Source organism: Salvelinus sp. IW2-2015, linkage group LG3 (genome assembly GCF_002910315.2).
Source record: "Salvelinus sp. IW2-2015 linkage group LG3, ASM291031v2, whole genome shotgun sequence".
NCBI lineage: Eukaryota > Metazoa > Chordata > Actinopteri > Salmoniformes > Salmonidae > Salvelinus > Salvelinus sp. IW2-2015.
Window position 1 is genome coordinate 17,183,805 of NC_036840.1, and position 15,229 is coordinate 17,199,033.

General features: G+C 43.2%; 1 protein-coding gene across 1 annotated transcript in view; it reads left to right on the forward strand.

Annotated features, from left to right (window-relative positions):
• Positions 1 to 10,786: 10,786 nt before the first annotated feature.
• The window catches only part of LOC111956222 (sodium/potassium/calcium exchanger 2), a 163,062-nt gene continuing 158,619 nt past the window's right edge, over positions 10,787 to 15,229 (forward strand). Inside the window, 3 exon segments of the mRNA XM_070434894.1 lie at positions 10,787 to 10,801; positions 10,803 to 10,857; positions 10,860 to 11,701. Coding sequence (XP_070290995.1) covers positions 10,787 to 10,801; positions 10,803 to 10,857; positions 10,860 to 11,701 — 912 coding nt within the window.

Below are 15,229 nucleotides of genomic sequence, written 5' to 3' on the forward strand. Positions count from 1 at the left end.
GTGTGTGTGTGTGTGTGCTGTAGCGTGTGAGAGACACAGGCTCCACGCGAGAGAGATCTGGATTGGGAATAGCGAAAATGCATCATAGACAAATGTTTTCATCCTATTGCAAATTAGAAACAGTTGATGAGGTAAAATGTGCAAGATAATGTTTATGTAGTAATAATAAATAGGACATGTATTTTCTTAATTTCTCCAGTACTGAAAACATAACCGATAACGTCGGAGCTTATCGATACTACGGTCTTTCATAATTTATCCCCGGGGCCTGTTTAATACCGGGTTTCGGTACCCATCCCTAGTAATGACTGCTCCCACACCATATGGACTAGGATCACAAGCTAGTTGTATTGGCAATGACCGGTCAAAGTGTTTTAAGTGCCTCATTTCAGGAATGTTTGCTTGGTTTTCACGAATGCTTCCTAGCATTGTTCTGTCCATTTCCATGTTTTGTCCTAACAAAGCAACTGATGCATACTACATATAAAAGTGTACATAGTAATTCAGTAACCCCAGGAAAGAACACTGACTTTCTGAGGAGCTGGGACGTCCAAGATGGCCTTGACCTTAGACAGAGCCTTGTGAAGGCCCGTAGCATCGACGACTTGTCTGAGGTATTCAACTAGGGATGTGACAAATGGACAAATTTTCTTAACGTTTAAACAGCAATTTTTTAATATCGGTTTTCCGTTAAAAAGATAATACAAATTCATACAATTCTACGTGAATTCACAATACAGCTGTGATGCTGCCAGCAATGATTTGGGTTTCACACACGGTTTGGGTCCCTTTCAGATGGTTAATTAAGCATTGCACATGTACTACCATTATTGTACCTCAATTCCACCTCTCAAAGTTTTCACTTCCTTATCATTTAACTTGTCACCCTATTGCCACATTTCTCCAACTGTTATGCCGAAAATAATTTATTCCTCGATTTCTTGCATATCGATTCCCGGTGTCGACTCACATTTCTGAGTGTCAAGATTCAATTCTGCTTGTTATCGACTCTTAAGATTAACTTAGGGCTGAGATCGCTAACGGGATCGATATGACAACAGCCAGGGAAGGTGCAGGGCGCCAAATTCAAACAACAGAAATCTCGTAATTAAAATTCCTCAAACATACAAGGATTTCACACCATTTTAAAGATACACTTCTTGTTAATACCACCACAGTGTCCGATTTCAAATAGGCTTTTTGGCGAAAGCACCACAAACGATTATGAGAGGTCAGAGCCAAGTCACAGAAAAACACAGCCATTTTTCCAGCCAAAGAGAGGAGTCACAAAAATCAGAAATAGAGATAGAATTAATCACTAACCTTTGATGATCTTCATCAGATGACACTCATAGGACTTCATGTTACACAATACATGTATGTTTTGTTCGATAAAGTTCATATAAAAAAATCTCAGTTTACATTGGCGCGTTATGTTCAGTAGTTCCAAAAACATCCTGTGATTTTGCAGAGAGCCACATCAATTTACAGAAATACTCATAATAAACATTGATAAAAGATACAAGTGTTATACATGGAACTTTAGATACACTTCTCCTTAATGCAACCGCTGTGTCAGATTTCAAAAAGGCTTTACGGAAAAAGCCAACCATGCAATAATCTCAGTACGGCGCTCAGAGCCCAAACAAGCCAAAAAGATATCCGCCATATTGTGCAGTCAACAGAAGTCAGAAATAACATTATAAATATTCACTTACCTTTGATGATCTTCATCAGAATGCACTCCCAGGAATCCCAGTTCCACAATAAATGTTTGTTTTGTTCGATAATGTCCATCATTGATGTCCAAATTGCTCCTTTTGTTAGCGCGTTTGGTAAACAAATCCAAATTCACGAAGCGCGTCCACTAGGAGCAGACGAAAAGTCAAAAAGTTCCGATACAGTCCGTAGAAACATGTCAAACGAAGTATAGAATCAATCTTTAGGATGTTTTTAACATAAATCTTCAATAATGTTCCAACCGGAGAATTCCTTTGTCTTCAGAAATGCAATGGAACTCAAGCTAACTTTCACATGAACACGCATGTGACCTCGTGGCACTCTGGGAGAGACCTTACTCAATCCCCTCTCATTCGGCCCCCCTTCACATTAGAAGCATAAAACAATGTTCTAAAGACTGTTGACATCTAGTGGAAGCCTTAGGAAGTGCAACATGACCAATATCCCACTGTATCTTCAATAGGGAATGAGTTGAAAAACGACCAACCTCAGATTTCCCACTTCCTGGTTAGATTTTTTCTCAGGTTTTTGCCTGCCATATGAGTTCTGTTATACTCACAGACATCATTCAAACAGTTTTAGAAACTTCAGAGTGTTTTCTATCCAAATATACTAATAATATGCATATATTAGCAACTGGGACTGAGTAGCAGGCAGTTTACTCTGGGCACCTCTGGGCACCTTATTCATCCAAGCTACTCAATACTGCCCCCAGCAATAAGAAGTTAAGTGTTTTTGGAATGGAGGAGACTGATTAGTTTCCGTACTTCCAAGAACACAAACACTTGCATCTTTCATAGCGAGCTAGCGAGGGACAGAGAGAGAGGGGAGGGGCACAGTATAGGCAGGTTGGCCACCAGGCAGACAGTCAGAACCGTGCACTCGGCCTATCTATCGCAATGGAATACTGTATCTTACAATTTCTTGGCTTGCAATGTCTCACAACTTCAGTAAAGCAGGGCCTATCATCAATGAATAGGCTAGGATATTCTACACGCAACACACCGAATAATGAACACACACTCGCAAAGAGAGAGAGCAGGGTTGCAATCATTAGTCCAAACAGTTTGCAACTAAAACAAGAGTTTCTATTAGACAAATTCAGGTAGATCCCTCCCAGTTTTGTTATGTTTGCTTTTGTTCCTAAACTTTTTGCAATGGAATTGGTGTAATGAATATGCCACAGGCGAGCCAGCGCGAGGGAGAGAGAGGATGTTGTAGGCAGAAAAAACCATGGTGCGCATATGTTTTGGTAATCTGAACCTTGCAATGTCTCGTCTTGCATGCCTCGCAAATTCACCAAAGTAGCCTAAAGTTCGCCTGTTCCTAAAGTTCACCTCTCTGGTATTATTTAAATTATACAACTTTCCCAGGTCTCAAAAGCCCATAGTATATATAGTTAGGCTATAACACAGAAAATAATATGTTTTGTGATAACTGCACTGTGATTTTAATTTTGTTGGGTGAAGTTATAGATTTTTCTTAACGTTAAGGATCCCAATCTCGTTTAAACGTTTAAATGTTCACACCCCTATATTCAACTGATGATTGGAAGAATGCACATTTGACCTTAAGAACTCGCAGGCCGTAGTCCTTCAATCTCTGTAAGGTTGCATCCAAGTTCTGATGATGGTCCTCTTCATCTTTTCCAGTGATGAGGATGTCATCCAGGTAGCATTGCACTCCTGGCAATCCACTCAAGATCTGACTCATCGCCCTCTGGAACAGCGCGGGTGCACTACCAAACGGTTGACGACAGTACCTGAAGATCCACTTGTGTGTCACGACGGTCAGCAGCTCTTTTTACTTTTCATACACATACATCTGCGAGCAGGATTTCCAGAAGTCGATTTTGCTCAACTTTTGACCCTCAGCTAATCCTGCAAAAAGGTTGTCGATGTGTGGTAGCAGATACTGCTCAGCGGACAACACAGGGTTAACTGTGTGTGTTTCTGAATATGTATACTACCGTGCGCCACACTCTCATGCTCCAAGTGCATTCTTCGAGGACGTTCTCTTGAGTACGTTCTTGTGAGGACGAGAGTGTGGAGAACGCATAAATTATTTAATTTGACAAGCACTCCCCTACTGTATTACCTCACGCTGCATTTCCCCATTCACTGACCCTTCTTCCAGCCAGGACAATGCCTCAATAGAGACGAAACAAGAAAGCAAACATTATACTTTATTATCAGCTAGATAATCTAAGCCAAAAAAAGATACGTCCTCTCACTGTCTACTGCGTTTATTTTCAGCAAACTTAACATGTGTAAATATTTGTATGAACATAACACGATTCAACAACTGAGACATAAACTGAACAAGTTCCACAGACAGACATGGGACTAACAGAAAATATAATAATTTGTCCCTGAACAAAAGGGGGGGGGGGGGGGGTCAAAATCAAAAGAAACAGTCAGTATCTGGCAGCTGCATTAAGTACTGCAGTGCATCTCCTCCTCATGGACTGCACCAGATTTGCCAGTTCTTGCTGTGAGATGTTACCCCACTCTTCCACCGGGGCACCTGCAAGTTCCCGGATATTTTTTGGGGGAATGGTCCTAGCCCTCACCCTCCGATCCAACAGGTCCCAGACGTGCTCAATGGGATTGAAATCCAGGCTCTTCGCTGGCCATGGCAGAACACTGACATTCCTGTCTTGCAGGAAATCATGCACAGAACGAGCAGTATGGCTGGTGGCATTGTCATGCTGGAGGTTCATGTCAGGATGAGCCTGCAGGAAGGGTACCACATGAGGGAGGAGGATGTCTTCCCTGTAATGCACAGCGTTGAGATTGTCTGCAATGACAACAAGCTCAGTCCGATGATGCTGTGACACATCTTCCCAGACCATGACACTCCACCTCCAAATCGATCCTGCTCCAGAGTACAGGCCTTACTGTAACGCTCATTCCTTTGACGATAAACGCGAATCCGACCATCACCCCTGGTAAGACAAAATCGCCAGTCCAGTCTGGTCCAGCGACGGTGGGTTTGTGCCCATAGGCGATGTTGTTGCCGGTGGTCTGGTGAGGACCTGCCTCACAACAGGCCTACAAGCCCTCAGTCCAGCCTCTCTCAGCCTATTGCGGACAGTCTGAGCACTGATGGAGGGATTGTGCGTTCCTGGTGTAACTCGGGCAGTTGTTGTTGCCATCCTGTACCAGTCCCGCAGGTGTGATGTTCGGATGTACTGATCCTGTGCAGGTGTTGTTACACGTGGTCTGCCACTGCGAGGACGATCGGCTATCCGTCCTGTCTCCCTGTAGCACTGTCTTAGGCGTTTCACAGTACGGACATTGCAATTTATTGCCCTGGCCACATCTGCAGTCCTCATGCCTCATTGCAGCATGCCTAAGGCACGTTCATGCAGATGAGCAGGGACCCTGGGCATCTTTCTTTTGGTGTTTTTCAGAGTCAGTAGAAAGGCCTCTTTAGTGTCCTAAGTTTTCATAACTGTGACCTTAATTGCCTACCTCCTGTAAGCTGTTAGTGTCTTAACGACTGTTCCACAGGTGCATATTCATTCATTGTTTATGCTTCATTGAACAAGCATGGGAAACAGTGTTTAACCCCTTTACAATGAAGATCTGTGAAGTTATTTGGATTTTTACAACAGGGTCCTGAAAAAGGGACGTTTCTTTTTTTGCTGAGTTCATATGTGAATCGTAAACTAGCTAGTTAACAGGCAAAAATTATCTAAAGCTGATGTTATTTACATTTACATTTAAGTCATTTAGCAGACGCTCTTATCCAGAGCGACTTACAAATTGGTGCATTCACCTTATGATATCCAGTGGAACAACCACTTTACAATAGTGCATTCTAACCTCTGTTAAGGGGGGTTGGGTGGTTAGAAGGATTACTTTATCCTATCCTAGGTATTCCTTAAAGAGGTGGGTTTCAGGTGTCTCCGGAAGGTGGTGATTGACTCCGCTGACCTGGCGTCGTGAGGGAGTTTGTTCCACCATTGTGGGTGCCAGAGCAGCGAACAGTTTGACTGGGCTGAGCAGGAACTGTACTTCCTTAGAGGTAGGGAGGCGAGCAGGCCAGAGGTGGATGATAAGCGAGTGCCCTTGTTTGGGTGTAGGCCTGATCAGAGCCTGAAGGTACGGGGTGCCGTTCCCCTCACAGCTCCGTAGGCAAGCACCATGGCTGTTATACGGATGCGAGCTTCAACTGGAAGCCAGTGGAAGAGCGGAGGAGCGAGGGGTGACGTGAGAGAACTTGGGAAAAGTTGAACACCAGACGGGCTGCGGCGTTCTGATGATTGTAGGGGTTTAATGGCACAGGCAGGGAGCCAGCCAACAGCGAGTTGCAGTAATCCAGACGGAGATGACAAGTGCCTGGATTAGACCTGCGCCGCTTCCTGCGTGAGGCAGGTCGTACTCTGCGAATGTTGTAGAGCATGAACCTACAGGAACGGTCACCGCCTTGATGTTAGTTGAGAACGACAGGTGTGTCCAGGATCACGCCAAGTTCTTAGCACTCTGGGAGGAGACACAATGGAGTTGTCAACCGTGATGGCGAGATCATGGAACGGGCAGTCCTTCCCGGGAGGAAGAGCAGGCTCCGTCTTGCCGAGGTTCAGCTTGAGGTGGTGATCCGTCATCCACACTGATATGTCTGCCAGACATGCAGAGATGCGATTCACCACCTGGTTATCAGAGGGGGGAAAGGAGAAGATTAATTGTGTGTCGTCTGCATAGCAATGATAGGAGAGACCATGTGAGGATATGACAGAGCCAAGTGACTTGGTGTATAGCGAGAATAGGAGAGTTATGTTGTTATGCAAGGTAGATGTCAATTCTTTGTGGGTGGCTAGATAAGAATTCTTCATGTCTAGCCAGTTAGCCCGATTCACTGAACCGTTCTTCTTCTAGCCAGCAAAATGGCAATAGAGACATAAGATACACACAAAGCAAACGGTTTACTTCATAACTATGAGCTAGCTATATGTGAATCATAATCATGTAGCTAGCCAGATAGTATAACAAGCTAAAACTTATCTAAAACCAATATTATCCAAGGTAGATAGATGTCAATTCTTTGTGGGTAGCTAGCTAACAATTCTTTGTGACTATCTGGCTAGCTAACAGTAGTAGCTAGCCAGTTAGCTCTATTGACTTTACGACATACGTACTCACACTACAGTGGGTATTGTAGGCAGGTAACCATGCCAAAATTAACACAGCATGTACAGTTGAAGTCGGAAGTTTACATACACCTCAGCCAAATAAATTTAAACTCAGTTTTTCACAATTCCTGACATTTAATCCTAGTAACAATTCCCTGTCTTAGGTCAGTTAGGATCACCACTTTATTTTAAGAATGTGAAATGTCGGAATAATAGTAAGGGGAATGATTTATTTCAGTTTTTATTTCTTTCATCACATTCCCATTGGGTCAGAAGTTTACCTAAACTCAATTAGTATTTGGTAGCATTGCCTTTAAATTGTTTAACATGGGTCAAACAATTTGGGTAGCCTTCCACAAGCTTCCCACAATAAGTTGGGTGAATTTTGGCCCATTCCTCCAGACAGAGCTCGTGTAACTGAGTCAGGTTTGTAGGCCTCCTTGCTCACACACACTTTTTCAGTTCTCCCCACAAATGTTCTATAGGATTGAGGTCAGGGCTTTGTGATGGCCACTCCAATACCTTGACTTTGTTGTCCTTAAGCCATTTTGCCACAACTTTGGAAGTATGCTTGGGGTCATTGTCCATTTGGAAGACCCATTTGCGACCAAGCTTTAACTTCCTGACTGATATCTTGAGATGTTGCTTCAATATATCTACATAATTTTCTTTCCTCATGACGCCATCTATTTTGTGATGTGCACCAGTCCCTCCTACAGCAAAGCTGCCACCCCCGTGCTTCACGGTTGGGATGGTGTTCTTCGGCTTGCAAGCCTCCCCCTTTTTCCTCCAAACATAATGATGGTCATTATGGCCAAACAGTTGTTTTTTTGTTTCATCAGACCAGAGGACATTTCTCCAAAATGTACCATCTTTGTCCCCATGTGCTGTTGCAAACCGTAGTCTGCTTTTTTATGGCGGTTTTGGAGCAGTGGCTTCTTTCTTGCTGAGCGGCCTTTCAGATTATGTCTCTATAGGACTAGTTTTAGGTCCTTTGCTGTTGTTCTGGGATTGATTTGCACTTCTCTAGGAGACAGAACACGTCTCCTTCCTGAGTGGTATGACGGCTGCGTGGTCCCATGGTGTTCATACTTGCGTACTATTGTTTGTACAGATGAATGTGGTACCTTCAGGCGTTTGGAAATTGCTCCCAAGGATGAACCAGACTTGTGGAGGTCTACAATTTTTTTTCTGAGGTCTTGGCTGATTTCTTTTGATTTTCCCATGATGTCAAGCAAAAGAGGCACTGAGTTTGAAGGTAGTGCCTTGAAATACATCTACAGGTACACATCCAATTGACTCAAATGATGTCAATTCGCCTATCAGAAGCTTCTAAAGGCATGACATAATTTTCTGGTATTTTCAAAGCTGTTTAAAGGCATGGTCAACTTAGTGTATGTAAACTTCTGACCCACTGGAATTGTGATACAGTGAATTATAAGTGAGATAATCTGTCTGTAAACAATTGTTTGAAAAATGACTTGTGTCATGCACAAAGTAGATGTCCTAACCAACTTGCCAAAACTATAGTATATATACAAGAAATTTGTGGAGGGGTTGGAAAAATTGTTTTAATGACTCCAACCTAAGTGTATGTAACCTTCCTACTTCAACTGTATTTATTAACATATCAAGGTAAAATATTGTAGTCAGGCAACATATGAGATGTGAATAGGCAACATTTCAGTGTATTTGCTCTCGCTTCAGCTCAAATAATGGCACCATTTGCGTAATTTGTATGTGATTGCGTCATATTTCTTTGCAAACTTTCCGTTGAAGCATGCATCGATGCATGCTTCAAAATATGTACAAACGGAGTACGCATTTGGGAAGTGCCCTCCATGCTCCGAGCTATTTTTATTTCTGCAGGCTCGTTCAATGTGGTCCTTTTTACCACAGGCTCCGCATTCCATGTCGTTACACCAACATGTAGACATCTGATGTCCGGATTTCAACCTACTCGAACTGTATCTGCAAGCTGTTGGCTAGAGCGCACGTGCCAAGACCATAGTAGGCACACTTGCTATTTAATGCAACTGTTGTTGTGACAAAACTATCGGTAGAGTTGAAAATGCAATGGAAACGTATTGAACTTTAGATTTTTATTTGGTACATGAAAACTTAGTGCACACAAAATGTATTTTTCCGCTTATGTCACAATGCAGTGATTTTTATCCACAACAAGTCTGTTTGGAGGAAACACACCACTGGTGGGAAAATGCGCAGATTTTCTTTATGCGTTTTAATTTTTTTATATTCACTTGAATATCGGTCGCAAAATGGTTAGAAATCTATAGAATGTAATTTGCAATAACAAAATATTCTAACCGCTCTGTACGTACAGTATATGGAGCTCCACTGCTCAGTACTTTCATTAAACTGTTCAACAGTTCCAGACATTATTTTAAATTTCTCAATTGTATGCTGGACACATGACATTTTTAACAACGCTTTTTTCTGATAAAAACGAGTTCATTGCATCCGCCGTACGACCATATTTCCCAGCTGCTTGCCGTTGTTTTGAAGTAGTCACAAAAAAACAGGCCTTATTTTAGGGCATTTTTCACACTGCCAGCTCCTATTAGTTCTATTGAACACCGTGGCACCAACTCGCCTTCCGAACATTCTATTCCCGGCTTATTGTTCTACGTCACAATGCCTGCTTCGCTATTGTTGGCAATGAGACCTGCTCACGTTGTTTATAGTTAAAATGTTAACAACAACAAATAATGGAGTTCGTCCCATTGTTTCCTATAGGCCAAATATCTCGCAATGTGTATATTTAGATTATTCGGACGTCATTTTAATCATGACAATCTCCTCTTTCTAATTATGTAAGTCTGGGCAGCGAGCTCGGTTTTCATCAAATGCTAGCCCCAAAATACTTTTTGCCCTTGGAACGCTGAGATCCCCACGTTGTTTTCCTATGGAAAGGCATGCCTGTCTATTTCGCCAAATATCTCACAATGTGTATATTTAAAAAAAAAAATCCAATCGGGCACCATTTTAATCAGGAGAATTTCCTCTTTGTAATTATGTTCAGTTCAACCATTTATCCAGAATGTGATCATCTCAACACACATTAGCCATAATGCTCTGCATCACAACTACGGTAAGTATGGAGGTGCAAATGGTACAACCCTAATACATAACATAGATGATCTGGTTTCAACACCGCAATCCAATTGTATAGTGGGCTAGTCTGTAACTATAACCTTTATAAAGGTATCACTGAAGTTCGTTTTATTTCAAGGGCATTTGGTGTATCACATTGCGAGTAAGCCTATAATTTTGTGGAATTCTGCTATTTGCATAAATTTTACCTGGATACCATGCCATTAGTAGGGTTGATTTATTTTGATAAATATTATATTATGAACCCTATTTGTCCGAGTAGGCAATTAGTATGTTATGAATTCAAACATTTGCAGATTTTTCCCCCAATGTTATATGCTTATTTCTGAAAAGATAAAGTTGGATATAACTATTGCCTCTGAACCCATGTATGGATAACTGGATAACCACTGGTCAGGACTACGTTGTGGTGTTAAATTCACTACAGAATTGAGGTAGGCATGTGACAGCTAATAGTTTGTTGCTGTGTGTGAGTTCTACATGTTGACGCTTCCTCCTTTTCTTTTTCTCTTTCATTTATATCAAAATCTTGTTTTTAGAGGCTAATATGAAGACATCAATGGGCAAGCCGGACCCTGGAAAGCTTCTGGAATCCTCCCATGTTGTTTGAAGCCTAAGGCAGGACCAAACCATTGACAGTGAAGACACACACACACACACACACAACACACACACACACACACACACACACACACACACACACACACACACACACACACACACACACACACACACACACACACACACACACACACACACACACACACCACAGAGATGGGTTTGGACCAGCGCCTGCTTGGATATGGTGGTGCAAAGGCCCTTTCTGGGTGCAACATGTAATAGGCACCGCACCAGAACCTGCGCGAAAGAATGAGGCCCATACGAATCCTGGGTTTTGTGTTCAGCCTGGTAGCCATAAGCGCTATCTCCTTTTCCTTCAGTGCCTTGACCTGGAGCTCAGGGACCTACTCAGAGCCGCTCCGGCCCCAGGAGGCCATCCTTCAGTCTGGCCCAACTCCACACAGGACTCTACTTTCCACACAGCACCAGAGGGACCCCAATGTCTCAGCCGACATTCCCGTGGCAATGAGGTCTTCGGCAGACGGCAACGAGAGCCAGGGGGACTACCCCACGGACCTGTTCACCCTGGAGGAGAGGCGCCAGGGCGCTGTGGTGCTCCACATGTTTGGGATGCTGTACATGTTCATCTCTTTAGCCATTGTGTGTGATGAGTTCTTTGTGCCCGCTCTGACAGTCATCACAGAGAAGCTGGCCATCTCTGATGATGTGGCGGGGGCCACCTTCATGGCGGCAGGCGGGTCGGCGCCGGAGCTCTTCACTTCAGTCATTGGTGTATTCGTCTCCCACAGCAATGTGGGCATCGGGACCATTGTGGGCTCAGCTGTCTTCAACATTCTCTTTGTCATTGGAATGTGCGCCATCTTCTCCAGGGAGATCCTCAATCTGACCTGGTGGCCCCTCTTCCGTGACGTCTCCTTCTACATCATGGACCTGATCATGCTCATCTGTTTCTTCCTGGATAACTACATCTCCTATTGGGAAAGTATTGTGCTACTTTCAGCCTATGCCGCCTATGTGATCTTTATGAAGTTCAACAGCAACGTGGAGGGCTTCGTGAAAGGCTGCATGAACAAGAATCAAGTGGTGGAGGTGGAAGTGCAGCCCAAGGTGAGTCTGTTAATCTATTTCCCTATTTTTCTTTATCTCTCTTTCCCGACAGAGCTTCATCACCACTTCCTCTGCCTCTCTATCTTTCAAATGAATGTGACCATTTGAATCTAGCGGTTAGAATCTCAGATCACAGTATTGTACAAAACAACAACAGACAAATGCAACAATAACGGATAGACTTGACCTTTTATGGGATAAACACCCCCCCCCCCCATTTAATAAAAAAAATGTTTAACCTTAATTTAACTAGGCAAGTAAGTTAAGAACAAATTCTTATTTACAATGACGGCCTACCCCTGCCAAACACTAACGCGGACGATGCTGGGCCAAATGTGCGCCACCCTATGGGACTCCAAATCACGGCTGGTTGTAATACAGCTTGGAATCAAACCAGGGTCTGTTGTGACGCCTCTAGCACTGAGATGCAGTGCCTTAGACCGCTACGCCACTCGGGAGCCCCATCCCCAGCCACCAACCCACTACACACACGCACATGCTCACACACACAGCCTATGAAGGGATGGATCAATTCATAATAAATCAGTCAATTGAGGAAGTGATACCCTTTTTTCTATTAGAATATCAGGTTACTTCCTGAATTGACTGACTGACCTGAATTGACTGACTGACTAGATTTCAATTTGTTTTCAATATTTATTCAATTTTGGACTTGGTTAGGCCTATGACCTATAGACTGCAGGTGTCGTTTAAATGCTTTGAATGCTTACCCTGTGCTCTGAAATGAAAAATGTGTATTTCATGATTGTTTTATTTAATTTAACCTTTATTTCACTAGGCAAGTTAGATAAGAACAAATTCTTATTTACAATGACGGCCTATTTTATGAGTACAACCAATAAATTATTGTGAAAATGCAGTCAGAGCTCCCAGAACTCCCTCTACAGGTGATTTGGTGGACATGCACGGTGCATGCATGGTGCAAGTAAAAACAAATCCTCAAACCTCAAAATGCAAGTTTTGAAATTACAACAATACTCCAACACACTAAGCCCTCTACTACACTATAGATTGTTTTAAAGGTAGTCTGAACAAGGCCAACATATGGCTTTTGATGAATTTCTCAATCAATTTAGGTTCCAATTACTTTTTCCACATTTTGTTATGCTGCAGCCTGAATTTAAAATGGTTTAAATTGAGATTTTCTGTCACATAATGTCACAGTGGAATTAGGTTTTTCTAAATTATTACAAGTTACACTGAAAATATAAACGGAAAATGTAAAGTGTTGGTCCCATGTTTCATGAGCTGAAATAAAAGATCCCAGAAATGTTGAATATGTACAAAAATAGTATTTCTCTCTAAATGTGTGCAGAAATTTGTTTACATCCCTTTCTCCTTTGCCAAGATAATCCATCCACTTTACAGGTGTGGCATATCAAGTAGCAGTTTAAACAGCATGATCATTACACAGGTGCACCTTGTGCTGGGGACAATAAAAGGCCACAATTTTTTTTGCAGTTGTCACACAATACAATGCCACAGATGTCTAGAATTTTTAGGGAGCGTGCAATTGGCATGCCAACTGCAGGAATGTCCACCAGAGCTGTTGCCAGATAATTGAATGTTCATTTATCTATAAGCTGCCTCCAATGTCGTTTTTAGAGAATTTCGCAGTACGTCCAACTGGCCTCACAACTGCAGACCACGTGTAACTATGCCAGCCCAGGACTTCCAATTCTGGCTTCTTCACCTGCGGGATCGTCTGAGACCAGCCACCCGGACAGTTGATGAAAGTGGGTTTGCACAACCGAAGAATTTCTGCAAAAAGTGTCAGAAACCAAGCTCATAACCAAGCTGGTCGTCCTCACCAGAGTCTTGACCTGACTGCAGTCTGGCCTTTGATGGCCATTGGAGAAGTCTACACTTCATGGATGAATCCCGGTTTCAACTGTACCGGGCAGATGGCAGACAGCGTGTATGGCATCCTGGAAGCGGACAATGTCCCAGTTCTTCCATGGCCTGCATACTCACCAGAGATATAACCCATTGAGTATGTTTGAGATGCTCTGGATCGACATGTACAACAGCGTGTTCCAGTTCCCACCAATTTCCAGGAACTTCGCACAGCCACTGAAGAGGAGTGGGACAACACAGGCCACTTACATGAACTGTAACTCAGTAAAATCTTGAAAATTGTGTTTATATTTTTGTTCAGTGTCATTAAAAATTAAAGCTAAAATGTTCGGAGTCAATAAGTATTCAACCGTTTTGTTATGGCAAGTCTAAATACACTACATGACCAAAGGTATGTGGACACCTGCTCGTCGAACATCTCATTGCAAAATCCTGGGCATTAATATGGAGTTGGTCCCCTCCCTTTGTTGCTATAACAGCCTCCACTCTTTTGGGAAGGCTTTCCACTAGATAATGGAACACACCTATGAGACTTGCTTCCATTCAGCCACAAGAGCATAAGTGAGGTCGGGCACTGATTTTGGGTGATTAGGCCTGGCTCGCAGTCAGTGTTCCAATTCATCCCAAAGGTGTTCGATGGGGTTGACGTTGGGGCTCTGTGCAGGCCAGTCAAGTTCTTCCACAACGATCGACAAACTATTTCTGTATGGACCTCGCTTTGTGCACGGGGAAATTGACATGCTGAAACAGGAAAGGTCCTTCCCCAAACTGTTGCCAAAGTTGGAAGCGCAAAATTGTCTAGGATGTCATTAGCGTTAAGATTTCCCTTCACTGGAACTAAGGGGGCTAGCCCAAACCCCAGACCATTATTCCTCTTCCAACAAAGTTTACAGTTGGCAAAATGCCTTCGGGCAGGTAGCGCTCCCCTGGCATCCGCCAAACCCAGATTTGTACATCAGAATGCCAGATGGTCAAGCGTGATTCATCACTCCAGAGAACACGTTTTCACTGCTCCAGAGTCCAATGGCAGTGAGTTTTACACCACTCCAGCCGACGCTTGGCTTTGCACATGGTGATGTTAGGCTTGTGTGTGGCTGCTCAGCCATGAAAACCCAGACAGTTCTGGTGCTGACGTTGCTTCCAGAGGCAGTTTGGAACTCGGTAGGGAGTGTTGCAACCGAGGACACTCGATTTTTACGCCCTACGCGCTTCAGCACTCGGCGGTTCCGTTCTGTGAGCTTGTGTGGCCTACCACTTTGCAGCTGAGCCATTGTTGCTCCTAGACATTTCGACTTCACAATAACAGCACTTACAGTTGACCAGGGCAGCTCTAGCAGGGCAGAAATTTGACGAACTGACTTGTTGGAAAGGTGGCATCCTATGACGGTGCCATGTTGAAAGTCACTGAGCTCTTCAGTATGGACAATTCTACTGCCAATGTTTGTCTATGGAGATTGCATTGCGGTTTACTCAATTTTATACACCTGTCAGCAACAGTGTGGCTGAAATAGCCAAATCCACAAATTTGAAGGGGTGTCCACATACTTTTGTATATATAGTGTAAGTTCAGGAGTAAATATTTCTTAACAAATCACTCACTCTTTGGGAAATAAAACATTATTTTTGAACGACTACCTTATCTCTGTACCC